General features: G+C 42.9%; 1 protein-coding gene across 3 annotated transcripts in view; it reads left to right on the top strand.

Annotated features, from left to right (window-relative positions):
• Positions 1 to 27,688, top strand: part of HDDC2 (HD domain containing 2) — a 152,463-nt gene that overhangs the window by 34,239 nt on the left and 90,536 nt on the right. For all 3 annotated transcript variants that reach the window (XR_011203733.1, XR_011203734.1, XM_069234807.1), the window contains exons 3-4: positions 3,716 to 3,818; positions 22,741 to 22,809. Coding sequence is in view for 1 of the 3 variants with exons in the window: in XM_069234807.1 (XP_069090908.1) it covers positions 3,716 to 3,818; positions 22,741 to 22,809 (172 nt within the window). In the remaining 2 variants the exon portion in view is untranslated. The remainder of the gene's footprint in view (positions 1 to 3,715; positions 3,819 to 22,740; positions 22,810 to 27,688) is intronic.

Genomic DNA, 27,688 nt, shown 5'->3' with positions numbered 1-27,688 from the left:
GGCATGCTTACTGCGTAGCGACCCTCTAATGTGGGAATGGACTAGAAGACAGGGTGGCGTTTTACACTGATGATGTCCTGGAGTTTCTGGGTGACCTGCCTCTGTCGGGCCCCAGGTGCTTGGAATTGTTAGAGATGTTCAGGGAGATATCCGGGCTTCTGGTTAATACCAGTAAATCAACACTGGTGGAGGTGAGGGGCGATGTGGAGGGACGACTGTGGTTCCCCAAATTCCCGGTACGGAGGAATGCTTTTAAATACCTGGGGGTCCACATCTTCTTTCTGCCCGAGTTGGCTTGGTTCCTACATTTTCGGGGCTTGTCCTCAAACTTGGATCGAGACCTACAAAGTGTTTACCCTTAAACCCAAAGGGGCGTACTGCCCTCCTTAAAATGATATGGCTCCCCGCTACCTCAATGCCTTGACGTATTATCCCTATCAGATACCAATGTAGTGGTTCCGAGCACTCACATCTAAACTTACGAATTTTATATCGAACGGGGGCCGGCATAAAGTAGTCTTTGATACTGCGCTGAAGTCTCCCTACGACGGGGGATTGGGGAGCCCAGACATATATTTATTACTTAGCCGCAGAGCTGGTGCCTGTAAATGATTTGTTTGCAGGGGGATGGGACGACCCCGCTTACCGGCTTGAAATCCATTCAGTGGTTTTTGGTGGTCTTCTGGGAATGCTCTACGGGGGTAAAATGTCAGAACAGATAGCTTCTTGCACTCTGGTTGCTGTGAGTTGCTGGAGGGTGGCCCTGCTCTTAACAAAATGGGACCTGCGCTTTACTCAGATGACTCCCCTGTGGTGCGGGGAATGGCTACACCAATTTACAGCACTTAAAGGGTTTCACTGCTACGACTTAATAGGGGTCCCCTTCTTGGGCGACATTTACAAAGGGGGTAGCCTTATGTCATTTCAAGATCAAAAAGAACAATATGGACTGAACCAGACACAATTTTTCAGATATCTACAAATGTGACATGCCCCGGGGGCCCACATTCCCTCAGAAACTCACCTCCTTGAATGTAGCCCGCTAGAAGCCAATCTACTAACCGGGAAACTGGGGACGAGAGCAGTATCCCAAATTTACAGGTCACTACTCACGAATGCCCGGATGGCTTCGACCACCTGAGACCGAATCGAACACAGTGGGTTGGGGAACTAGACGACGACTGTCGGGAGGCATCCCTGGCTCCCAGGGAGCTAACCATCTCAGCACAACTGCGTATGATACAACTTAATTGCTTCCATGCAACTTACATAACCCCAGCAAGACTACTGAGAATATCCCCTAAGATGCTTTCAACCTGTGCCAGGTGCAACCTTCCCGGGGGAGACTTCTTCCATGTGATCTGGAGCTGTCCCCAGCTGAGGCCCTTCTGGGAGGGGGTCGGTAAAGAAATATCAGAGGTACTTGGGCACCCTGTAGACTTGAGTCCTAAGATAGCAGTGTTGGGGACTGTTGGAAGAATTGGGGTCCCTCGAGCAGAGCGAACATTTATAGGGCTGGCATTCCTCGTAGCTTGTATGTGGAAGGAACCCAAGAGTCCATCGATGGGAGCTTTGGGGGTGTGGGGGGTTGGATTGGTGCATGCACCAAGAGAAGCCGATTTATGATGCCCGAGGGTGCCCTCTGAAACATGATAAAATATGGGGTAAATGATGGAACTATCATGGTGTATTATTGTAATGCTACTGTCCATTCAGGTGGACCTGCAATGTGAAGTGAGATTTGATATGTAGACTTAATGATGCCAACGTTGGAACATGATGTGTTCAGTATTTTCAAAAGTGAATAAAAATGTGGCTATAAATTTTTTTTTTATCTAGCAAGCGGTCAACTGTATGCGCTGTATACTTATTTTATAGTATCGCATATCTTGAAAAAATCTCGCCAAACAACGAAATATCACTAAACATGCTTGCTTAAATATTGACTCCCGGTCTTGTCACCTTTACAGATTGATTACTCCAGTGATAATGGGTGAGGGGTTAGTGTAAATGGAAGGAACCCTTATCATGGCACATCCAGTACTCTTGACCCATAGGCTTTTCCCCTAGCACTCACTTTCTCCTCCGATCTCTACTCCGCATATGACTATAGGCCTCATTATGAGGCTGGCGGTCATGAGGCCGCCAGCCTCTCCGTGATGGTCCTTCCGCCGCGGACCCAGCGATAAGGACTGCCACATCACGAGTTGTGGGGCTTAACAGAGCCATGCCTCCACAGCGCCACCTGGCCTGTCGGTGCAGTCGCACCGCCGCGGCCGGCAGTGAGCACCTCCAACCTGGCGGCAGGTCTCAGCCTGCTGGCTGGATTACAGAGTTACAAACCACCAGGCTTTCCGTGGCAGTCACCCCGCCACGACAACCCTGTCGGTCACGCACTTGGCGATAGAAATCTTCATTGCTGTCACCAACACACACATGCCCACATGTCCCCACACATGCACACATTCCCCCCACCCGTCCACATACCCACAAACCCATCCCCCACCCCTTTACGCACGCATGAATTCAGCATATGCATACATGCACACAGACACCCCCACTCACTCGCAAACATGCACACAGACACCCCTACTCACTCGCAAACATGCACTCAAACACCCCTGTACATGCGCACATACACACGCACACACACATTCACATTTACTTGCATACACGCACGCATTCACCGACCCCTCCGCAAACACGCACACATGCACACACAGACACCACCCCCCTTTCGGACACCCACGTACCTTATCCGCCGAGGAGGACATCCAGGAGGGAATGGGACATGGCGGTCTTGCACCAAAACGCCAGCAGGACTCTGCCACACCATATTATGGTGGGCGGAGTCCTGCTGCTGCCACTTCTGAGTCAGACTTTCACCCATTTCTGGGCGTAGTCCTCAAAGGACTCCTAGTATGGTGCCCAACAGACAGGCAGCACTGGCGGTCTGTTGGCTGGTAGCGGCTTTGGCGGTCCTCGAAAAGGACCACCAGATTCATAATTAGGCCCTATGCCTGGTTCCTAACCAATACCAAGTCTAAGGTACTGCAACTAATCTGCAGAGGACGTACAAGGATGTGGGTCTTAGTAGTGGACTGCGCACGTGCTGTACCAAATTTCCAGGATAACAGCATTGTTAACATTTTGAAAGCTGGCAGTGGAGGAATGTCTTTGAACCTGGAGCACTGAACCTGGCAAAAAGATAATGCTTACTTCTGCTATGACTCTTATACTGATACATTTATTTATCCAACCGGGATCACAATCTGAAACATAAAGAGTAAGCTTGTGGATGGGCACATCTGTACCCATAAGATTTCATTATCTCCAACAGATCAAATAGGGAATATTTGGTTTCTGGACACATTTCCACCATCTCAATATACCAGGTTAATATGTAGTGTAATAAAAGTGTAGCTGTTATAACTATTTTGAAAGGTCTGGGTGATTAATTGTACTTTTCTGGGAAAGGGTAGTTTAACTATCACTTCATATTTTGTGTGCTTCATCCTTAGGTCAATGTATGTGAGACCCAGAAATATAGTCATGTTGGAGCAAAGCCAAGCAGAGCAAACTAATTATGTGATACATTAGGTTAATAGTTTGCTATACAAGAACATCACATCTGGTTCTGCAAGTGAAAGACAATAGGAAGGTATTTTGATGTGTAATATAATTTTTACAATTGTTCCATTTATCTTCTCGCTAGATGTATCCGGTTAGCTTTGATCCATGACATGGCAGAGTGCATAGTTGGCGACATAGCACCTTCAGATAATATCTGCAAGGAAGAAAAACACAGGCGTGAGGAGGTTGGTATTGTCAAAAAGAACCAGGTATTTGCCCACTGCATAATTTCCCTATGAGTACTGATAATCATGGAACCACGTTATAAATAAAAAGACCCTTAACCCTAGAAGTTGAGTTTTTCAGAAAGAAAGCAATGTCTTACATTCCTCTGCCTCTAATCCCTTTTTGGCTGTGTACCACTTTCTTAGGACTCACCTGCTGGTTATCATGAACTCTAATACTGGGACACTGTTATCCAGTACCAAGTGTATGTGCTTTGACTCCAAACCATGTTAAAATTGACTTGAATCTGATTGTCACATTTTTATTTTCTATAAGGACCTAGTTTATGGTGCAGAAAAACACCTATGGCATAGAAAATGTAATGCCAGTTGTGGACCGCAGCACCTATGCTATCATCCACTAAAGTGGCAGTGAAAACATGGCTTCAGGCCTACCATGTGTAGCCTAACGGCAGCAGCTTGAACCCTGGTTCACAGAGCTGTCAACATCCCCATGTTGACAGGTAGGAAAACTTTATTTAAAATATGAAATGTGACCTTAAGCACACCTTGTTGCCCACAAGGTAGGGTGCATAATATTTAAAAGTGGGACATGTGTGATATTGGAAATGACATTTACCAACAGATGGTAGGCCTAAAACCACATTTGTCACTCTTCAGACTATCCAAGTATAGATTATATAGTTGAGTTACATTTATTCTACCTGTAGCTGCTGGACGCGAATTTGCATTAGCTCTCCAGCAATTGCCCAGCCTACACTTGGCCTGACATAGGTGCGAAAGAGGTGTGAAATCTATTCCCAGAGCAGAAACAATGGTGTGGAAGTGGGGATGTGCTTTCTTCCACTGTCGGGACAACCTGTTGAGGTGAGTCATGAAACCTAATTTACTTCAACAGGGCCTTCCTTGTCACAAGCATATGTTAGGTGACACCTGGAAATGCCCCAGCTTTTGTTCTCCTAGTCAGGCTGGCTCCCAATGTAGTGGGAGTAAAGCTATCCCCAGAACTAGTTTAGAGTTCCCACAGAGGAAGGAACTGATCAGTATGTGGGATTGTTTGCAGTAGGGCCAGCAGGAATTATTGAAAAAGTGGGTATGTTTGCCCCTGGGACCTTTCGCCCCATTAGATAAGGAGTCATTCCCACCCAGAAGCTGGTGCCACACATAATATGGCATCCAAAAGCACCTCGTCAGAACACTGACCAGACTTGGAGAAGATTAAAAGAGGACTTGACATGCTCTCTTTGATCTGAAAGGAACCCTGAAAAACTGGACATGCTCCTTCTTGTACCCAGGAATAGGACATAAGCTCCAAGGGCCAGTTGACTGGACTCTTATGTGGCTAAAGGGACAAAACAAGATGCAGTAGGCATTTTCCTGGACATACCTAGCTGGCCGGTAGCAACAGACCTCCACTAGTCTTTGCTGTTAGCCTCTGCCTGACACTCTGAGAGTCTCTATGTGCCGGCCGGTAGCAACAGACCTCCACTAGTCTTTGCTGTTAGCCTCTGCCTGACACTCTGAGTCTCTATGTGCCCTCCCTAAAGTCCTCTGAGACATAGAAGTGTTATCCTTTTGTCTTGTCACCAGAAGAAGGTTTAGAAACTTTAAAACTGTTCCTCCAGAGGGACCAATGGGGAAAAATATCTGACTGGCAGTTCTACAGCATTGGATTGAATTTCAGCACTATCCTGCTTAAAGATACCCATACCTCTGAAGAAACAACTAAATCCCATTCGGCATGGGGACTAGAACATTTTCAGCGAGAAATCAACAGAGCTCTAGTGGCCCCAACCTGCTTCAAGTATCCGGCCTTTGATTCTATGGCGGCTGCTACAGTTTCAGTGCCAGGATGTGTGAGGAGGATTTTTCCCCTAAACAAAATTGACACAGTCCTATGCTGCCTTGGGACAAAGTCCTTTTCTGAAGTCCAACTTCCTGACATTCACTGGGACCAGTCCACTTGCTGCATCTGACCAGGTCTCCATTGTGGCAAGTGTCAAATCGCATCTGTCTATTTCTACAATGGCATATTCAGAGTTATGATAAATAAAAACAGTACTTTGAAATCTCATGTATATTTCTAAGCTCGGTGTCACATAACTTAACACAAATTAGGTGTTATATGCCTTCTTTGGTAAAACTTGTTGATGTCGAGTTGAATTCATATGTGGAGATAATGCAAGGGTCTTATGTTTCATCTTCGTCTGTTGACCACCAGGTTTGTGCCTCCAGGAAAACTATGTTAATCACAAATATGGAGAATATTGTATGGTTATAGTTACACATTCACAAGCAGATACCCTCCTCCTACTTCGTCCAGTAAGTTCTCTTCAGTGGTTGATAATACCAGCCCTAATTGTAAATATATTAAGTCAACACAGAAGCTAGTTTGGATTCACCTTTGAAGATTGTACTAGTTATAAAGAAGATGAACTGTGCAGTTAAGCTACAACCAAAAGTACACTCAGGGAAGGGCTCTATCCCTGTACACAGGAAAGAAACCCCACAGTTGCGTGCATATTCTCATCTTATATGACGCATATGTTGTGTTTGTAAAGGATGATTGGGAGCATGAAGAGTCTAAGATAATCGTCTGCTCATATGCAGTTAAAGAAATTTCACATCAGGATTTAAAAAAAAATCTGTTTTTCACTGGTCAAGATGGCGGCCGTGTGAACTCGGCTGTTGGCGGCTTCCTGACCAGACTCGAACACTGCAGAGGCACGGATCCCTCCCCCTGCCCTCCCCTGCCCAAGAGGTAATCCGGTAACATACCAGATCGAGTATGGTTATTTTGGCACTCCTTTGTGTCTGGTTGAAGCAGCGGCATCCAGAAGGACCTTTTTATAAATTTATCGTGGCTCCCGAAGCCTCCCTCTCGGTTCTGTGTCTGAGGGCAGCCCACTGGCGAGTCCGGATGCAGTGTCGGCGCACAAGGCGATGCCTCCAAAACCAGCGAGAGGAGCGAAGGCTTGCGGACTGGTCTCATCGGAAAATGCTGAAATGGGCCACTCCGTCGCAGTTTCAGGAACGAGGATGGGCATCTATCCAATGTCTGCTCCGTTATCGGTGGTGGAAAGAAATCCGACATGATAAGGTTTCTCACGAGGCCTCCCTGATGACCAGATTCAGCAGAAGGCCAACGCATTAACTCTACAGCCATCAGCAATGTCGAGCAGAGCAATGAAGGAAGTGAGAAGATATTACAGGCCTCTGCGTCAGAATGCTTAGGGGAAAACTCGAGGGGGGGGGGGGGGTGGGAGAAGGGGTAGAAACTGCCAATATTCTGTGATGAACATGCGCATGCAGAAAATGGGTCTGAAGGGGTAATCCGCACAGAGGAGCTGCTGGATGTGGTTGAGATGAAACCAGAGTTGCTCGTCGTGAAATGCAACTAGATATTTGGCGGGTGGACAAATCTTGCTCTGTATTCGCTGAGCAGATTGTAGAGGCAGAAACCCGCATTTCTAATATAGAAGATGATCTAACATCCCAGAAGGAAGTCTCTAACTTATTAAGAGTGCAAGTAGAAGATACACAATGGAAACTCCAGAGAGTTTGAAAACAGACCGAAATGCAACAGTCTTCGGGTGTTAGGAGTCATGGAAGGGGCCGGATACATCATGGTTTGTGGTGGAGCTGTTTAAGGAGGCCTTCCCTGAGCTCTCCCAATGGTCCTGGGAGAATGGAGTTCAAAGAGCACCTAGATTCCCGTTTGTACAGAGGTCTAGATCAGGTCATGGAAGGGATAAACCTAGAGCTATACTTATCTACCCGGGTAACCTTTTGCTACGACAATCCTTGTATGACTGGACTTGACCGGAACAGATCTGCTAAGGGGCAGGAATTCTTTGTCTGACCTGACTATTGTCAAACAATGGTGGAGAAGATGTGGCATCTGCGTCAACTGATCTCAGCCTTTCAGGAGAAGGGCAATCATTTATCCTAATCCAGCCAAGCTCCAAGTCATAACGAAAGACTGTTCTTACTTTTTCACCTCTTAAAACAAGGCTAAGGAATTCTTGAGGGGTCTAAAGACGTACTGAGTGTGTGATGGAAATATGTAAAACAAGTCAAATCCTGTTAAATCTACATCTGGGGGTTGCAGATGGAGGGGAGAGGGTTGGTGACTCCTTCTAGATTCCTGAGAGAGAGGTTATGGACTTAATGATGCAGTGAAAGCAGTGAAGTTAAGAGAGCTATCTCGGGCTTGGGTCGGGGACCCACATCCCACCATGAATGGATCCTTGCGATCCAAATGTCCTAAGGGTTGGGTTAGGGAATAGGGGTGGGGGCTTAGGGTTTGGTGTAGAAGTAGTGTGGCACATGGTTGGAACAGGTACACTAGGGTGCTGGAGGAGTGATGGGGGGAGAAAAGTCAGTTCAGAAACCTGTTTAGACAGGTCAAATTCTACCGGAATTTTAGGGCTGTGCAGAAAAGAAAAGGGGGAAAAATTGGTGGTAGTCAGAAGCTGATGTTTCATTTGGTTAAGTATATCGGGCTTAATGATAGGCAGAAGAGGCAGCGTACCGGGCTAGGGCTTAAGGCTATGCGCCCAGATATTGTATGTGTTAAGGAAACTCCTATCCCTTAGGGGTGGCACCAGGTACTTGAGGATTTGGGCTTCTGGTTATTATCTTGCTCTGAGCAGGGGACTACCTCCAGGGGGGTGGCGATCCTTGCCAAAGGCTCTCTCTGTGTACCTGGGCGCTCATTAGCAGACAAGCTAGGTCACTGGGCTATTGTGGAATGCATAATGGGTGTGCTCAGTTCACGCTTTGAATACCCAAAAGAGAGTTGTGGAGTCCTTATAGGGAGTTGGCCATGACAGAGGAAGAATTAGCTAGCGAGCTGTTGGAAGGGTGTGTCACCGGTGAAACTCAGTCACAAATAGCTAAATGTAAGGCTAAAATTAAACAAGGCTTTAAAGGGGAACCACACAGAAGTACCAGTGCCCAATGTTATGAATACAGGGAATTCACTGTTTGGTTATTCACAATGTGGATTGGGCAATATGAGGTCAAGGGGTTGATAAAAGCAATTAAAGACCCTACGGGCAATGTCATAGAAGAGATGACAGGGATCGTTAAAACCTTCCAAGATTACTATCCAGATCTCTACTCAGAGGAGATAGATTCCTCACCTTTTGGCTTAGCGGAATATTTTCAGGGGACAGACAGGGCAGGTTCAGCGAGGAAGATTGTGACCAGCTGGACTCGCCAATCACATCTGATGAAATCTTGGCAGCCATAGGCTCCTTGGTGCTGGCGAAAGCAGCAGGCCCAATACAGTGCAGATGGAATTTCATATAAAAAACAAAAATCCGGAATTATAACAGGATATGCTTCAACTATTCCATGGCACAACAGGGTGCCGCCCCGGCCTCCTGGGGTTCTGAAAATATAGTAATTTTCAGGAAGAAAGACAAATCGCCCCTGCTGCCTGGGCCTTACAGGCATATATCCCTATTGAATGCTGATGAGAAGATCTATGCAAAAGTTCTTGCATCTAGATTGGGTAGTATTATTTCCCCTCTAATATCAGATAGACAACATAGATTCATTCGCGGTAGAGGGACAGTCGATCATATCAGAAGGGTGATAACATTATTTGATATGGCGGCTGCTCATGAAACCCCCCTGGGCTTGATTCTGTTGGATGCAGAGAAAGCGTTTAATCGGGTTACATGGTCGTTCCTTTGGTCAGTGATAAAACATAAAGGCTTTGGGGAAGGATATATGGGGGCCATTAAAACACCATATAAGAATCCGACAGCCAGATTACGTATAGCTGAAACAGAGTCAGAGGAGATACACATTGCTAGAGGAGTGAGACAAGGATGTCCTTGTTCACCCTTGGTGTTTGACCTTTACATTGACCCCGCCATCGTCAAATTAGAACAGACCCTCGGCATTAAACCCGTAATTCGGCATTCTATACACTATAAGATATACGCATACGCTGATGATGTAGCAATAGTCTCCACTGATCCGGTGACGGCCATAACGGAAATAGAATGCCTCACTGAGAAGTTCAGGAATATTCAGGGTATAAATTAAATGCTGCTAAGACTCAGATCATTCGTACGGTCCCAGTGGGTTCACAAAATCAGTGTGTCATCCCCAAGTCTGTCTACATGGGGATAAGGATCAAACCCACAATTGATCACCTGGTAGAAATGAACCTGGCCCCTATACTGGGTAAAGTAAGACGGGAATGGGAAAGAATAGATAATTTGTATCTCTCTCTCTCTCATGGGCAGGAGTAATGTGATTAAGATGGTCGTATTGCCAAAGGTACTTTATCTATTTCGGGGTATCCCCTTAGAGATCGGGAAGAGGTGGCTTAGGAAGTTGGCGTCCCTATGCCTAAGCTGTGTGTGGGGCTATAAAAAAACAAGGAGGGCTAGGAAGTATATGACGCTGCCCAGCAGGCAAGGCGGTTGGGCAGTCCCGGACTTTACTCTATTTGGCTCTATGCTGCAACATATGGCTATACTGTTAACCGGGGATAGTGTTGGGTTAAGCATGGCAGAGGCTCCAACCATATATGAAATTATGGCAGGGGAAGAATCGAGAGCAAGCTTCTTGAAGATGTTGGAACTTAGCTATTACAAAAAATGCGTTTTAAGGTTCTGAAGACTGCCTAAAAGTATGGAGCCAGGTTAAGCAGAGGCTACGTCTTGTGAAAGGTCAATTATTACACACCCACCTCTGCATCAAATGTACTACCTGGTATTTTTCAAGGCTCTGTAATGAATAAGTGGAGACAGAAAGGTCTGACTGTGATAAGGGGATCTATTCTATGATGCTCAGGTCCGTTACGTTTCAGACCTGCAGGAGCTTTATGATCTACTTAAAGGGAATTGTAATAAATATATACAAATCTGCCTTTTTTATTTAAGAATCTTAAAGTGTGAAAGGATATGGTTAAGAGCCAGTCAGGCTTAGACAGAAGAGTGGAAGTATCTATGATGTGTTAATACAGATGCAAGGAGATGATCTAGAAGTACAGAATGCCAAATGGCAGGCTAGACTCGGTAAGGTCCAGGTGTCAATTCAGAATTCACTGGCTCTCTGTGATAGGGTTATACTCACTGCTACTTTGAGCAGCCAGCATGTTAAGACTATCTTTGACCTATATTATAGGCCTTTAAAGCTGACTAAGTGGGGATGGGCTTATAGGGTAGATGTTGGAGCTGCAGTGATAAATCTGCCGTATTGTACATATGTTTTTCTAAGTTGGAACCCCTCCTGCAGACCATTGTAAATAGATTTCCAGATGCTGTTGTATGGTTTGGTAGACAACCAGGACGCCCAACCAATAGCGAATGAAAATGCTCAATTGATATTTATCTCAGTGGAGGTCACACATCTGTGTATTGCTACCGACTGGCTAAAACCAGAGCCCCCAGCTTTTTTTATGTGGAGATCTGGCAGTACACAGCATGGAGTCAAACCTATGTGGACTCGAGCCCTAGAAGCTGCCGTCAGGTGAATCGGTCTGGAAACCAGTTTCCAGGTGGTTAGCAGAAGACTAGCGGTCTGGTGGGTGCTCACAGCTCATTTTCTAACACACTTGCAGGCCACCCATAAGGTCTCTGAACTGTCGCAACTTCATTAATGAATGTTTTGACTCAGTTTCCCAGGGAATATCTTATGATCTTCTCTCTTCTCCAGCTTCTGACTGTGGGTTTGCTCTGGTTGAAATATTGAAGCTATTTAATCTGTTTTGATCCTGCCCTGATCTAAATCTGTTTTCATTTTACTCTCTTTTGTGATCTGCTGTGATTTGTTTTGTGATGAATTTATTTGTACTTATAAATGAACTAGTGAAAATCAATACAAATATATTTTTTAAAGGATTTAAAAAACTGTGGATTGCAAAAAAAAGTAAGAGAAGATTCCTTTGATTAGAGAGAATAATATTGTCTTCCATAATCCATCATGGAAGACTTTCCTTACAGTTGAGTCTGACTCAGACTTAAAACTTTCTTCCTTGTGTATGAGATCAGTTGCAGACCTTGCTCAAAGGAACCTAAGAATAACAGTCCCAGTGCGGCCTCTGTCCCAACATGAGTTTCTCCCTTTATTCAATCGCTATGTCGCTTTAGTAGGTTGAAAGTGGGGGAGAAGGCACCCATGTACTGCTAAGTTATAAAGAATAAGATGGACCCACTTCGCATAGCCTCACCTCCTGGAATGTATTGGTCTTAAACAGAATTTTTAAATCAGGGAACTTATCAAAGCTGCTGAAGGATAATTATATGTCTCCAGGAAGAGATGTGGGTTTATGAAGGACCTTTATCTATTGAGGGTTTCCTCCAAATGAAGATATGTGGATGAAGGACTACATCTGTTTAAGCATCATGGGGTATGCAAAATTTAACCAAGGTAGTCTAAAATGTTGTCAGTAAACCCACTAACTGTGAATGGTTACTCACTTCAAGGTTGGATTTGTATGATATGTGAACAAATTGTGAGACTATGGTAGTAAATAATGTGTATATATTTTTAGCTGATCACTGTTATAATGATGAGCAATTGTTTAAACTGGAGGAAGATTTAAATGAAATGTTAATTAACTCTTCAATTTTGTGCTGGTATTAAAGGGAGACCCTAACCACATTGTGTGATGATTGGATGCTGTACGATAGTGTAGTCTCTTATGGAATCCCCATGGCTGTCATCCCTAAAGTGGAATAGACCAAGCTTGCCCATAGGGGTTTTAATATTTTTGCAGGATAATCCTGCTGTATGTATGTTTCATTTTGGCAATCAGTCTTGTCCAATAGATTATATATGTACAAGAGTATGGAATTCTAATGAGTTTGCTAAACTTAATGTCCTCTCTTTGGAAGTCAGTGGTCATCCACCTTTAGTTTTTTTTTCATTGTTTAATTAGTCAGTTGATAAGGTACTGCTAATAAAAGTGAATAATATGAAATGGCTTATGGCTCCTATTGACTGTAATCTTCTGTCTGTACTCCAGATTATCATGCTTCCTAGATCCCTTACAGATCCCTCACAGACTCTTGTGATATTAACATCTTGTATCAGGAGTTAGTAACTCAAGTTGTTACTCTTTAAATATTCAATTTAGCAAAACTATTTACCCTCTTGAATTTTTTTTTTTAAACATTATGAAGCAATGCTGCTTGGTTTGAACTAGTATGTTAGCCAGCAAAAAGAAAATTAAGGAAATATCAGCAGGTTGAGAAGGTCTGATGATAGAGAACAAGCGCAGATGCTTAAATGAGTAAGGGTGGATTATAAAAGTCTTATAAATTAGATAAAGCAAGACTATTTCTCCCACAGCTGGACTTTGGTGATAGAGGTTATTACCTTAAATAATGTAAGAGGGTTCTGGAAATTGGTAAAAGATGAGTTTGATGATGATAACAACATACTTAGCTGTCTGGTAAGTGAGGAGTCCTGGGCAAAGATTTTAGTAGTCAGACGGGATAGAATGCATTTGAATGATCGTCCCACCCCAGGATCTTTACAGCTGTTTTCTATGTCAGACGTACAACATGTAAATATGTTACTCATTTAACTAAAGCCACAGGTCTGGATAATTTTGCGGTAGTAGTAAAAATGAACAACAAGTGGTGGGAAGAATGATTTGTTATAAATTGTCAGAGGGGATTAAAAGTGGAGAAGTTACTGAGACCTGGAATGGTGCTATAATTAAACCCACACACAACAAAAACACAATCCCTTGCAGCTCAAAACGTTTAGCTCAATAAACCTTATTGACGTGAGAGCTAAATTGTATGCAAAGATTTTTCACCAAGAAATAGAAGAGTGTTCAGTTGATAAATGTAGCAGACCTATAGAGCAGTGGGGCTTCAAGGAAGGTCATTCCACTATTGGCCATTGTTTTAGTCTTTGTGCATTGGCCCCTAATTCTGTTAGCATAAGGGAAAATATGTTTTTCTTAATTAATGATTTCTGTGTGACTTTTGATCTTGTAGGTCAAGAGCTTAGCTGGAAGAAATTAAATGTATATGGAATGCCAAGTGGGTTGCCACCTATGATACAACTTTATACTGCAAATTGAGCGAGGGTAGAACTAGATTATCATAGTCACCTTTCAGATAACATTGCAGTTGAAAATGGGTTAAGACAGGGTTGTATTATTGCTGTGACCGTATGTTGTTATTTTGGCAAGTCTGCCTTCTTTTCCTCAAAAATTGGGGATGTTCAGATCCCTTGATTATTTTTCACAGATGACCTGGTGTTCCTTGATAACACTCAAATTAGCCTTCATCCTTAATTGCAGATTTTCCATGGTTATTGTTAGCTGAAGAAACTGACAATAAACATAAAAAACAAACATTGTAGTATTATTTTGGGGGTAAGGGAAGACATATACTTAGTCTGTTTGGAGACCACAAAAGGGAGGAGGTTACCTAATACAAATATTTAGAGCTTGCGTTCCAAAACATCTGAAGTAGAACCAACATGCATGTAGACCAGGTAAATGTCTGCCTAAAATAGTTTAATTATGCCTATGTGATTCTTCCATGGCCCCATGTTAAATGCCTATAAAGCCATGGCCCAGCCAATGATGTTATAGGGAAGTGAGCTGTTTAATTTTGACAGGAATGTTAAGTGGGACCAATGTGAAAGATTTTGCTTGATGAGTCTTTTAAATGTAGCTAAAACATGAATAGTCCAAGCCATCTGTATTGAACTAAATCTAACTCTCTGGAATTATATTTGCAAATCTCAAACCATGTGCTACCTATAAAACAAATTGCCAGCTCCGAACAAGAGAATATTGCCAATCATAGTTTTAAGGGATTTCTAAATGGTCATTTAGGTTAGGCTAAATCTGCATGTTAAATAAATAACAATTTGTACATGTGAATATGGCTTCATTTACCCAATCTTAGGTCCATTTTAACTCTTGAAACAACAGCTGAAGTTTGTGCCACATAATGTTGTTACCTGGACTCAAGATCTACTATATTTAATTGAAACACATTTGATAGACCTTTTTCTGAGTTCTTGGAAGGCTTATGTTTTACCTTACATTGGGAAACTGCCAAATAGAGTGTTAAATCATGACGTGCTAAGGTTTAAAATAGGGCTAGTTCTTGTATAAGTGGTACCAAACCAAGCTAATATGCTGCAGTCAGATGGAAGGTAGGTGTCCGGTGGCAGGAAAATGTACAAATAAGCATATTCAAATAAAGGAAGAAATATTTAATGGTCGAAATATTAGTATTCCTTTGGCTGCTAAACACCTTTTAATGGAGATTCGTTTTTATGTGCTGTAGGTAGATTTTTATTAACTATAAAGAATAAAGCTTAAATATGTATTACATCATGCTTTATTGTTTGTTATTTGGACATGTTTTATCACCTGTGTTTTTGTCTTATGGTTGAATCGTGGTTTTATTCTTGTTTAACGGACTTTGTTCATAATCAATGCAATTTATCAACTGAACAATAGAAGCTGAGCTCAGACTTCAAAAAGGTCTGCTTGTCTTACAGCCTAGGTGTTGGTTGTAGGTATGACTAAGTCATGGAAAGTAACATTCAGTAGGCAGCTATTGTGATTGGTAAAGCAACTGATTTCCCTCTCCCATCTAAGGGTCTCTATTCACACACTTGAATTAATTACACACAGGCCTTATTCCAACAGATTGTGTTTTTTTTATGGAAAACTAGTCAATGTGTAGGAAACTACTGCACATCTAGCCTTATTCAAAAGGTATTTTCCCCTGGATTTTCCTCAAAACAAAGTGGTTTGCAAAGACAAGCCAGGGCTCTGCAGATCCCCTCAAGAAGCAAATGTGCAAGAGACTGCACAATAGGGACTTTGCTGTCAAAAGAATTAATACTCATACCATAGAGTATGGCTCTACATGGCCTTTTTTTTTTATTTTTTACAAACGCAACTTTGAGCAAATAAGCTAAATCACTCTCAACTTTTAGAGCAGGGTTGTACTGACCAAAATCAGTAATCAATAAAAGACAAACAAAATCTTTGACTGTTCCTCTAGGACAAATTAAATGTCAAAGTTCTCCTGATAGTAGAACTGTGATCTTTCCTATTTTGTGAGGTTTTCAGGAAGATGTGAAGCTTTATCACTTTCCTTGCTGAAATCATGTTGCAAGGAAATAAAATTGAAGCAGCGTTCTCCATTTTTCAAAGATTAACATGCTTGAGTCATCCCTGTTGTCGAAGTGGGAGTCCGACTGTACCTTAAAATAGCAGTATAGAGAAACTTTCCATAGAAAACAATGCCAAAGTGTATCCACTTTACAGTTCATCTGCTGTGTTAGAAAAGACCCAAAGTCCAGCTCATCAGGCAACAGGACCCCCTAGGACCCTCAGCACTGAAGCTCCAGTCTCATATTTTCTACCTACGTTGTGTGAAGGGAGTCACCCTGAGATTTGCTCAGTTTTCCTTACTTCAACTTCTAAAAGCATCAAGATTTTGGATACTACTAAAAAGGGGCTTTTCAGATCCTGCAAAACCTTTGGTAAGAAGAGATTACATGTGGATGATCCAGATAAAAGATGCCTTTACTGCCTCCATCCTGACCACAAGCCTAAACACTGTAAGGTATGCCGAACCTTCTCTACAAAGACCCCAATCAATAGAGAAGCAAGACTTCTTTTATGGTTACAAAATCTAAACCACAGGGCAACATCTTCTCAGAGGAAAAGTGATACAGCCTTTCACACTCAAAAAAGGGTGTGGTCCGATGACCAAGGGACCTATGAGGCAGCTAGAAAAGCCCTGAAGAATCACCACCACGGGCTGTCAGGCAGCAAAAAAAAAAGAGAGATCTACTAAAATCTCCCCAAAAGGTTCCTCTTCTGAGCCTCCAACGCCATCTGTGAGGCCTCTATCACAAACTTCCATACTGTTGACAAGAGTTTCCCCATCAAATATGCTGTCTACAACAACAGTAACGACTGCATGATCGACTACGCCTTCTACAGCAAGTACGACTACAACCGCCGTCGACACACCTATACCATTTCCGAAAATGTCCTTGTCAACGAAGACCCCACCGTCGTCAAGACCATCGTCGATGAGACCATTGTCACCTTCGTTTCCGTCAGCGAGTGCATCATCATCATCATCGATGCCACCTCTGTCGACAACAACTTCTATTCCCTCATCGACGACATTGTTGGCTATGGCATCAGCATATGTGAAAGTCACCAAAACCTTTCTAAGACCACATGACAACTTCTCCCAGTGTAGTCTCGCCATACCCCGAAGTACTCTACTTGATCTAGAGGACTCTAATGACGAAGGTCTGTTTGGCCCAGCTCATAGCCCTTCCGAGCTACAAGTTAAATACCAAACGATGATGATGATGATGATGAGGAGGAGGGAGATGACTCCTATTAGGGGGAAAAGTACACACCACAACCTACATATAGGTATCCTCCTTTTCACTCCTATGAAGAACACCTAAGGGATGAGCTGCAAATTCCATCACAGTTAGTCCTACGTCTGCAGGCTATGTTGCAAGACTTCGTCAAATGCTTTCCTGAAACATCGGACAATACACTAACACCTCCCCCTCTTCCACCATCAATTCCGGAAACACCAAGCCCTCTTCTGCAACCATTTACACCAAGAAGAACTCCATCATCAGCAGTAGCAGCACCACCTAGGGATTGTCATCAGATGAGAAGAAGACGAATTACAAGACACCTATCCGCCTCACAATGAATGGGGATAATTATCCTCTCCCCACACATTCCCCTCCACTGCCGCATCCCTCAGGCTCCCCTCCTGAAGACATCGGGGGTTTCCACAATTTGATAGAGAGAGCACTAACAAGATTTGATGTGCCCTTCATCATAAAGCATTCTGAATGCCTCCTATATGACTTCGAGGAGCAGGCCAGGAAGTCTATTCGGGCCATACCAATAATAGACTGCGTATGGGAGGAGGGCCTTAAACTTATGAGTACTCCAGCAACCATGGCAGTAGTTGTGCCGCGAATAGATAAGAAATACAAGGCCCCTGAGGACTCCCCTGTCTGCTTCACAGAGCACCCTAAGGCTGACTGTTGTTTCGCAAGCAGCTCAGAGGCAGTCCAAAATACTTCTACTCCAATCACTACTCCATATGATAAGGAGGGCAAATGCTGAGTATCAGTAAGTGTTTCTTCAGCATGTCTGCCATAACGATTTGAGCGGTGAATTAATTAGCCATCCTAGCCCGCTATGGTAGGCAAATGTGGTCAGACATAGGTACTCTGCTAGACCTGACTCCTTGAAGACAGAACATCGGATGCCCGCAAAATATTACAAGAAGGTGAGCGGAGCACACATCCTCAGAAGTAATGAATTGTGCAATAGATGTTGCCTACACTGGATTCCGGCAGCTTGCAGGCGCTGCTGTCCTGCGCAGACAGCGATAGCTAAAAGCAACATTGCTTAGGCCTGAGGTGTAAGTAAAAAATTCTCGACATGCCATACGATGGGGAGACACTTTTTGGATAACACATTGAAGATGCCTTACTCACCATCAGGAGTGACACGGACACTGACCATTCCTTAGGTACCCTACAATTTCGCTGGTTCCTCTTTTGAGGAGCTCGAGGCAGAGGTCTTTCCTCATACAGAGTTGGCTACCATCAGCCCTTTCAATCGCACTTTAAACCGCCGTACCAGGAACAGCCATACCGTGCACCACCATCAGTGGCCCACAAGAAGCAGGCAGGAAAAAAGACAGCCCTCTTAATCCAGAGACACTGTCTGCAAACAAAGAGTCCATCGGATGCCAGCTACTACCAAATCTCAGACAGTGACCTCAAAGATTTCCAAGCATCTCTCACAATGGTGGGAAATAACAGACAAATGTGTAGTAGACTTGATAGCCTTTGGTCATACACTGGAAATCATTCACAAACCGCTAAACATTGCCACCAAAAAGGTTGCCCCTCCCTCATCTCCACTTAATACAAAAAGAAGCCAAATGAGCGATAGAGGATGTACCATCCAACCAGAGAGGCATGGGTTTCTATTCTCATTTTTTCCTAATAAAAAAGAAATCGGGAGACTGGAGACTCATTTTGGACCTTGGAATACTCAACAAATTCCTCAAAAAGCATTCATGGTCACTCTTAACGGACATTCTGTGTCTCCTAAACCATGGGGATTATATGACCACTCTCGACCTACAGGATACATATTTCCACACTTTCATACAATCGAAACATCTCAAATTTCTCTGTTCCAGCATAGCTGAAACGCATTACCAATTCAAGGTCCTCGCATTCATCCTCAATTCAGTGCCCCGCTTTTTTACATAGTGCTTAGCCCTAGTAGCAGCGGCCCTCAGAACAAGCGGTCACAAAATATTCCCATACCTAGACAATTGGTTGCCAAAGGCACAGACACCTGCTCAAGCAGCCAAAGCCATAAGATATTGTATAACTCTGTTCCACAACTTGGGGCTTACTTTAAACCTACAGAAATCAAATACTGTCCCTCAACAAAAGATAACCTTTCTAGGATCCATCCTGAATACTAAACAGGACAAAGGTTTTCTCTATCTAGAAAGGCAATACAGATTAATTCAGCAAGCTCTTACGATATTCAAAAGAAGGTCCGTTTCAGTACGTCGATTCAAGTCTTTACTAGGAATGATGTCTTCTGCAATCAGCCTTTTTCCCTGAGCATGCCTCAAAATGTGATCTTTACAAGAGGAACTTCAAAGACCGTGGATACAAACAGAAGGGTCTTTCGAAGACCGCATTCAAGGATGATCCAGACCTTGGAATGATGGACTCTCATCCCTCACATCTCCAAGGGCATTTCCTTCCTGCCATTGATACCAGACTTCATCATCACAACAGATGCCTCCCTGGAGGGTTGGAGTAGTCATCTTCAAGATCTACAAATTCAGGGCAAAGGGTCCATCTCACAAAGGTCCATACATTTAAATCGTTTGGAGCTCAAAGCCATCTTTCTCACACACTATGCGTTTCTACCTCGCATACAAGGATCTGCACTGCTGATTCGAACGGACAACGCAATCAGCATGCATTGTATAGACATACAGGGAGGTACAAGGTCGCAAGCACTCTCCAAAGAAGCACAGCACCTTTGAACTGGCTGACAGCACACACCATCTCTCTGAAGCCCGAACATGTGTCAGGGGCAAGCAACACATTGGCAGACAACCTCAGCAGATCCACAGAGAGTTGCCACGAATGTGAGTTGGATCAAGTAGAACTCAACAAAATCTTTCACCTTCTGGGCAAGCTGGAATTAGACCTTTTTGCTACAAATGAAAACACCAAATGCTGGTTTAACGCCAGTCAGCACCCACTCCTGGGATCATGGGGGAATGCCCTTTCAATGAGATGTTCAGGGATACTTGCATACTCTTTTCCCCATCCCCATGCCTAGAAAGATTAAAGCAGAGAAGTGCCATTTAATTCTGATAGCACTCAGGAGGCCCAGGCAACACTGGTTCACTAAGCTTCTTCTCCTGTTCGAGACTGAACTGATTCGCCTCCTCAACAAACACTCTGCTGAAGAGGAACCAGGGTCAAGTTCTCCACCCAGATCCAGGCTCTCTTTGATTATATGCATGGCTCCTGAATTCGAGGACATAGACATTCCCCAACCACACCAGCAGAGCAATCTCTGCATACTTTAGACATAAGAAGATGTCTCAAATTTTATTTACACCATACCAAACCCTTTTGAAAATCAGAGCAGCTGTTTGTCGCGTATGCACAGTCATGAACAGGTGCTGCTGTTACAAAAGCAGCCATTACAAGATGGATTTCAGCAACAATACAGTTTTGCCATTCTACTGCTGGCGAACCTCTTGCCTCCACAACGAAGGCACACTCGACAAAAGCTGTGTTCACTTCATCTGCACTGTTCACAGGAATTCCAGTGGAGCAGATTTGTCGTGCTGCAACCGTGGAAGAGTGTACACACGTTCACTCAAAACTATTGTTTAGACTCATCGTATCGCAGTGATGCAGCAATCGGGCAGGCTGTGTTACAACAGCTATTTCAGTAAGGTGAGCCTCCGTTTTTGTTTCTCTCGATTTATATAATGGGCACCACACATGATCAATGTATAATTGCTTATTATTATTATAATTAACATTATTATTACTATTATTCCTTTTGTGATATTACTTTTGCTGCTTTTATGTTATCATTCTTACCCACAAACACAATGTATGATGAGCATAAATGCATAATATTTTCAAACTGCTTGCTGTTGTGATTCAAGCATGTGAATCTATGAAAGATCCAATACTGGAGAAGAAAATGAGTTACTGACCCATAACTACAGTTCTCCAGTATTGGTATTGTTCATAGATTCACATGCGACCCACCCTCCTCCCCATAGAGGCTCTACTTATGTCTCCTTTACATTTCTTCCACTTGTGCTAGAAAATCCGAGACTGGAGCTTCTGTGTTGAGGGTTCTAGAGTGTGCTGTCGCATGATTGGTTGGACTTTAAGTCTTTTCTAATGAAGCAGATAGGTACAGCTAATACACTTTGGAATTGTTTTGTATGTACAGTTTCTCTACGCTGCTGTTTTAAGATACATGGGGACTCTCACTTCAGGGATGATTCAAGCATGTGAATCTATGAAATATACCAATACTGGAGAACTGTAGTTACAGGTGGGTAACTCATTTTCTTCCTCTGTTGTGCCATGTGACTTCAAGTTTCATATTGTGACAAAGAGGAGAACTAATTGCGCTACCAAGCCAAGAGCTGGGGCATTCGCATTAAGACTTGATTTTTGTTAAACTGGTTACGTAAAGTTTAACATCTTTCAGAATGGCGTGAGATGGCGAAGTTGTTGCTAGAAACAAACACTATAGAAAATTATTCCTGAACAACTTTTGTTTGAGGTTTATTGGAATTGAGTGAACTAAGGCAACCAAAAACTGTAACCATGGAAATGTTTTTGGGATTAAGGCCCAATATTTGGATTATCATATTCAATATATTTTTATTTAGAGCAAAAGTCTACTTGAGATCTAGCCTAGAGACGCCAGTCTCTGTATCTGGGTGCTGAAATAACAATCTTTAAGAATGTGTCATAACCGTTGCCGTGGAATTAGCAAGCAAGATACTTCGAAAAGGGGACCGAGAGCTAGATTTGCTACTGATGCAGAAAGAGTCATCTGCAATATTGTTAGAATTCGGGGAGGAATTGGGAGACAGGGAAAGCATTGAGGGCAAGATGAAGAGGCAGCTGGGTCAAATGCAAATCTATTCAAACTCCCCGAACAGGTGTGGCTTTCCGATTTCAAAAGAAGAATCTTCAATATTTATATCAAATTAGATTATCATTTAAAGCAACAGTTTTAGAGTTGCAAAACTTAGAAAAAGGTTCCGTTGCTGAGCATGTCTAAATTACTTTGAATTTTTAAAATCTGTCTGTTGGTTTTCGTGCTCTCCTATTAAGTCATATTTCCTACAGCTGCAATGTCAGGAATCATTAAATATCTCCCTTGTATGAAAGTGTTTGTGCACAAGCAGAAAAGTAAAATTATCTCCATGCCTGGTCTACTAGTGCTTTTAAAAATAAAATAAAAATTTATGCCATGATTATGCTTTTGGCATAATTGACTCATGATGAATCCTGCATGCTATATTGTGAAAACACGTTTGAAGTTCGATTCTGACTAGTAGATTTTGTATCAAGCAAATTGTTAATGTACAACTTTCACATTTTGTACATAGATATCATACAACTATCTTTCATATGAAATACATTTATCTGGTGTTTAGCTTTGGTCCTTCTTTGGAGAAAAGAGCTTAAGCAAGTTTTCTGCCTCCTGGTGGTGGTACTAGACATGGTGCTTCATTTTCATCAAAATATGCAAATTAAATAATGACGGATTTTTAAGATGATCGTGTTAGTTTCTTTTTTCTAGGAAGCCATGAGGCAGTTGACGCAGTTGTTATCGGAAGACATGAAGAAGGAGATTTATGAACTCTGGCAAGTAAGAAATTCGTCTCATGTGGATTTGCTTTTTCTTTTTCTTCATATGCACTGCTGCTACATGTGGGTATAATTGGCTCACCATGTCTTTATTGACATCAAAATGATTAGTTTCTCCATAGTCGTACACCAATCCAAGTGTAGACCACAGTAGTTACCCAGTTCATATTATGTTCTGGATACCATTAAGAAGACCATTTAATTTATCTACACATATATCTAGCACAAAGACAAAGTATAAGTAATATTAGACCAGTCGACTGTTGAGAACGCCATTGAAGACAGTGGAACAGTAGTGGGTATAATCATTGGTATAGCTAGGCCTGCTGTTGTCATTTCAAAGTTATAATCCTCACCCTCTGACTCTCCCCTACCTCTCCAGGATGTATGGATTGCGTAGGGTAGCGAGAGAGGCAAAGGCTGTTGATGAGTGAAAACAGTGAACCTTCACCCATCCCTCCTCCTGTAGCTTAAACTGTTACTAGAGCCTTGGAAGGAGGGAGGGGATTTATATTCCAGCTGGCCCAATACAAATGCCTGATTTAAAGAGCCATAAGCTGTAATTTTGTTCATGTAACATCGTGGCTGGAAGCCATCTGGAGAATTAAGGCGCACAATGTGTTACCAGTTCCCAAGTAAAACTGAAAATCTATTGGAGGCTATTAGGGGTGGGGGCAAAACTAAAAAGGAGGTGCAAGCTTTTCTTGTGCTAATAAGTTTGGTGCTGTTTACTGAATCCGTGCTACATTTGACAGGTTCTTTGCAGGTGATGTCCTCTGCAGGACTCTTGAGTTTAATGCATTCCCGAAGACGGGGGGCAAAGTTAAAAAGGGAGTCCAAAAAATGCATTGATTTGGTTTGGCTCAGCTACACAGTAAGCATGTATAGCTTATTCTTGATGTTTTGTGTTTTATGAAACTCCGTCAACGGAACTGTAGTTAAATGCAACAACAAGAAAGTTTTAATTTGCTGATAACTTTGGCATTGCTTAATAAATCTGCATTAAATTTTGAAGGCTGTTCATAAGTTAAGTACAGGGACTGACTTTGGGTTTGAGTGAGATCCGAAAAAGGGAGGAGAGCAAACTTAAAGTAAAGGAGGGGGCCAAAATGTTTGATTGGCTAATAACTTTGATGCCATTTCATAGATATACATAAAATATGGCTGTTACTTGGCATGTGGGTCTTATTTCTGATATGGTGCACTTGTGGTGGATACTTGAAATCGCAGATGCCTCACCTCGTGAATTTTCCCCCATGTCAGACTGGATACTGAAAGTCTTGCAATTTGGTCATGGGCTTTGACAAGTGGGGACATCAGCCTCCTTAGCAACTCAATCCCACCTCCAGACATGAAGATACTGAGCTGTATAATGGAGCCATCCCTGCACACTGACGTTAGTTTCTCTTTTTCTGTGCCTGAAGATACGGATCTGGTGCCCTGCTTCTTCATAATTCAGATTTTTACTGAATTCTTTACTTTTGACAGTGTGTAGTGATGTCACCCCTAAGATGCAGATTTCAAGCCATGCCACAGGTTTTGGACGCATATGTAGGCGATGGACCCACACAATGTCTGTTAATGGTGCCTTGGGACAAAGCATGACTCCAAGGCCTTCAAGTACAGAGAGACCAAGCCCTGTGCCACTGAACACAAGAATCAAGGTTGGTCTCAGTTGAGCCTGCCCTCATTAGATGGGTCCGAAGTCAAATTGAAAGGAGTCCAAGGACAAGTCGATAAGCTAAAGAAACGCAGCAATGCCTCTTTCATGTCAGACGCTCACCATCTAGGTGGAGGTCAATCAGCCCTGACCCTGTCTTTGGTGTTTGACATGGATCCACTGCTGAACTTGGAGAATATGTACCCAGAGTTCTCCAAACCATCTTCATGCTGCAGCAGTGTGCGGCCTTCAAGGAGGCCAGGCTGCAGATGTTAAGTTCATGGCAGCTCCCTGCGGTCTACCTTTTTGCCCTAAGGTCTTTTTGATCCCCAAAGTCAAACTTCAGCTGGCTGTTGACTGACAATGAAGTCAGCCAGCCTGGCTCTGGGTGATAAGCCGCGCTTTATAACTGTTGATTGATTGAGTCAGCTCAGGCAATGACACCGATCTGCTTCTCCACACCTATGTGGCAGGCCACACCCCGGCTTCTTCATTAGTGGCGACTACCATTATGGTGTCTCTGGATCCGCCACTGGCTCAAGCCTCCGATCTATAACCACCCAAAACTAGAGCCCCCCAATATCTAGGTAATATCAAACCAAATGCCGGGGATGATTAAGGCTCCCCTCCAGTCCCTCTGCCTTGACATCATTACTTCCAGAGGATCAAGGACATTTTTGGGTTGGACGCCATTCAAGTTCCCCAACATGACCCACATGATGATGATGATGATGATGATGATGATGACGATGCGGAGGAGGTAGAAACTTTGCTTCCAACTTCTTCTGAAGATGATTGCCTTTATCACAATTTAAGAAATGCCAGTGGCTTGGATACCTCTCTGGAGTCCAACCTGGATTCAGTTTTTAGGGCTCCATATGGAGAAAAGTGCCTTCTTTGTAGCAGTTTACAGGACTTTGGAAGTCCTGGAATTGCTTCTGCCCCCAGAAGAGATGAAGGGTAACCTCCACAGACATTTTGCAACCTGGGCTTTTGACCTTTGATCCTTTGTTGCCTTTCAGCCATGATATGGTGACAGAATGATTCCTGGTTACTTGGTTAAAACCATTTTCTGCTCCAGCTATGAGATAACTTGCAGCAAAATGATGCCTTCCAGCAGTAGGGCTTGGAAAGCCTTGTAGTACAATCCGCTAGGAGTATAAAACATCCAACTTCTTTTCCTTCCTCTCTAGTGGATGAAGGATTAAAAAGAATTGACACTGGGGGCAAAAAAGTATTTTTTTGTTTTCTACAGTTTTGCATTATGCTTTCTGAATGCAGTTTGTGTTTGGGGTCATTACACAGGCACCATTTGGGACATGACTTGCCGTCTTTGCCAGAGGACACGTGCACCGCCTTCATTGAGCCATTAAATGATGGTCAATAGGCTGTGAAATGCATTCTGCTTTCTTGATTGGACTCTACATGTTCTGTTCCCCGTGCTATGGACAGTGTCATTTTTAGACAATATGCCTGGAAGTCTTTCCACTGGATTTCCAGGTGATATCCGGTACCCCTCTTGTGTTGGTAGGCCCAGTGCCGGCAACAGTAAAGGCCATGAAACGCAACATGAGCAGATACAAATTTTCCACTTGAAAACCTTTTTTTTTTTTTTTAACTGGTGGTTAACTGAGGATTTTGGGCCTCAGCTCAGCTGCCATCCAGGTAAAACACCCAAACCCAGACGTTTTTGAGAACTAGGCTCCTGGGGGAGTTCAGTATGTGTGCCTTCTGTGAATCTCATAATGTTTTATTACCTACAGTGCCTAGCAAACCTAAAACTTGCCTAAAATCATCCACACTTCTGTGAGGGAAAGTTTAGGAATTTGTGCTTATCCACAAAATTCCTACCTCCAAGTGTTACAACACTTTTCTGGAAACTAAAACTGCTACCCACTTTTTCCCTCGGCCTTGCACTTATGACAGAATGGACACCTAAATGCAAAGTGAAGTATCGTCATTTCCTGTGAAAAATTGGCTTGATTTGGCGATGGTGGTTGCTGCAGTATTTAGTCCTGGGCTTGGCCGGTACCTTGGCAATTCTACCAAACTTAGATATTTTTCAGAACTAGACAACCAATGAAGACCTGAGTGGTGGACCTTGTGTGGATCTTACAGAGTTTTCCTTCCTACAGTGCCCTGTAAACCTCAGACTTTGGTTAAAAAAAAAAAAAAAATCAAACAAAAAAACACATTTTCCCCACATTTCTGTGTTGGAAACTTCCAAAAGGTGTGGGAATCCACAAAATTACTACCATCTAGCATTCCCACACTTCCCCCGCTAAAACTGCTGTCCCACTTGTGTGGCTGGGCCTGGTGCCAGCAAAAGGAACATATGAAACCAGGTCATGCAAGACTTTCATTCCCTACCGGTGCAAAGGAGCACAGGCCCTGGTCCACTAAGAGTAGGGTTCCTACCCCAAAAAGATAAAATCCTCTTTCCCCACTTTTTAGTGGACTTTCTGCAAATGGGCGCAAGATTAGGGGTTATGACCCCCCCCCCCCCCCCGGAGCACCAATCAAAAGTGAAAGCAAACCATGCCATTAGCAGAGGTGTTACAGTAAAACACAAAATAATCACATTCTGGATGCAAAAGAGCTATTTCTCCGCTTCCAGACTTTTATTTTGCAAAAGAAAATGCTTCTGCCTTTAAAAACAGAATAATTTTCTTTATCATTGCCGCGCTGCAGACATCTTCTGCACTACAGTACAAAAACAAATGTTACAGGGACGTTTATAGTTATGCTCATATTTTAAATGTTCCAGACCTTAGAAATTCATCTGTTATAGTTAGTTACCCCAACTAACTGTTACTCATGCCCTAAGGTAACTATAACTTGCACCCCACCATGCACAGTTTTCTGTTTAATAATTTTACTGCAAATGTTACATTGATGTTATCTATGATGTTATTTTAGATGTCATGATTGAAATATTATATGGGCTATTTAGAAGTGCATGACGATGGCGCGAGTTATAGTTACTTGAGATAACTCTAACTATAACAGTGACTTTCTATGGTTTGTTACCTTTAAAATGTGAGCATAGCTATAACGTCCCTGTAACCTCTGTTTCATTAAGTGAATTTCTATGTTTTTTAAAATTCTATTTCCTAACCGTAATATCACTGTAACCTTTGGGTTTTTTTTCAGTGAATTTCTCCAGTTTTTTGTAATGTAAAGTAATTTTCATTACTATATGTTAATCCAACCATTACCA

Source organism: Pleurodeles waltl, chromosome 5, assembly GCF_031143425.1.
Source record: "Pleurodeles waltl isolate 20211129_DDA chromosome 5, aPleWal1.hap1.20221129, whole genome shotgun sequence".
Taxonomy (NCBI): domain Eukaryota; kingdom Metazoa; phylum Chordata; class Amphibia; order Caudata; family Salamandridae; genus Pleurodeles; species Pleurodeles waltl.
Note: the sequence above shows the minus strand (reverse complement) of the source record. Positions and strands in the feature narration are given on the sequence as shown.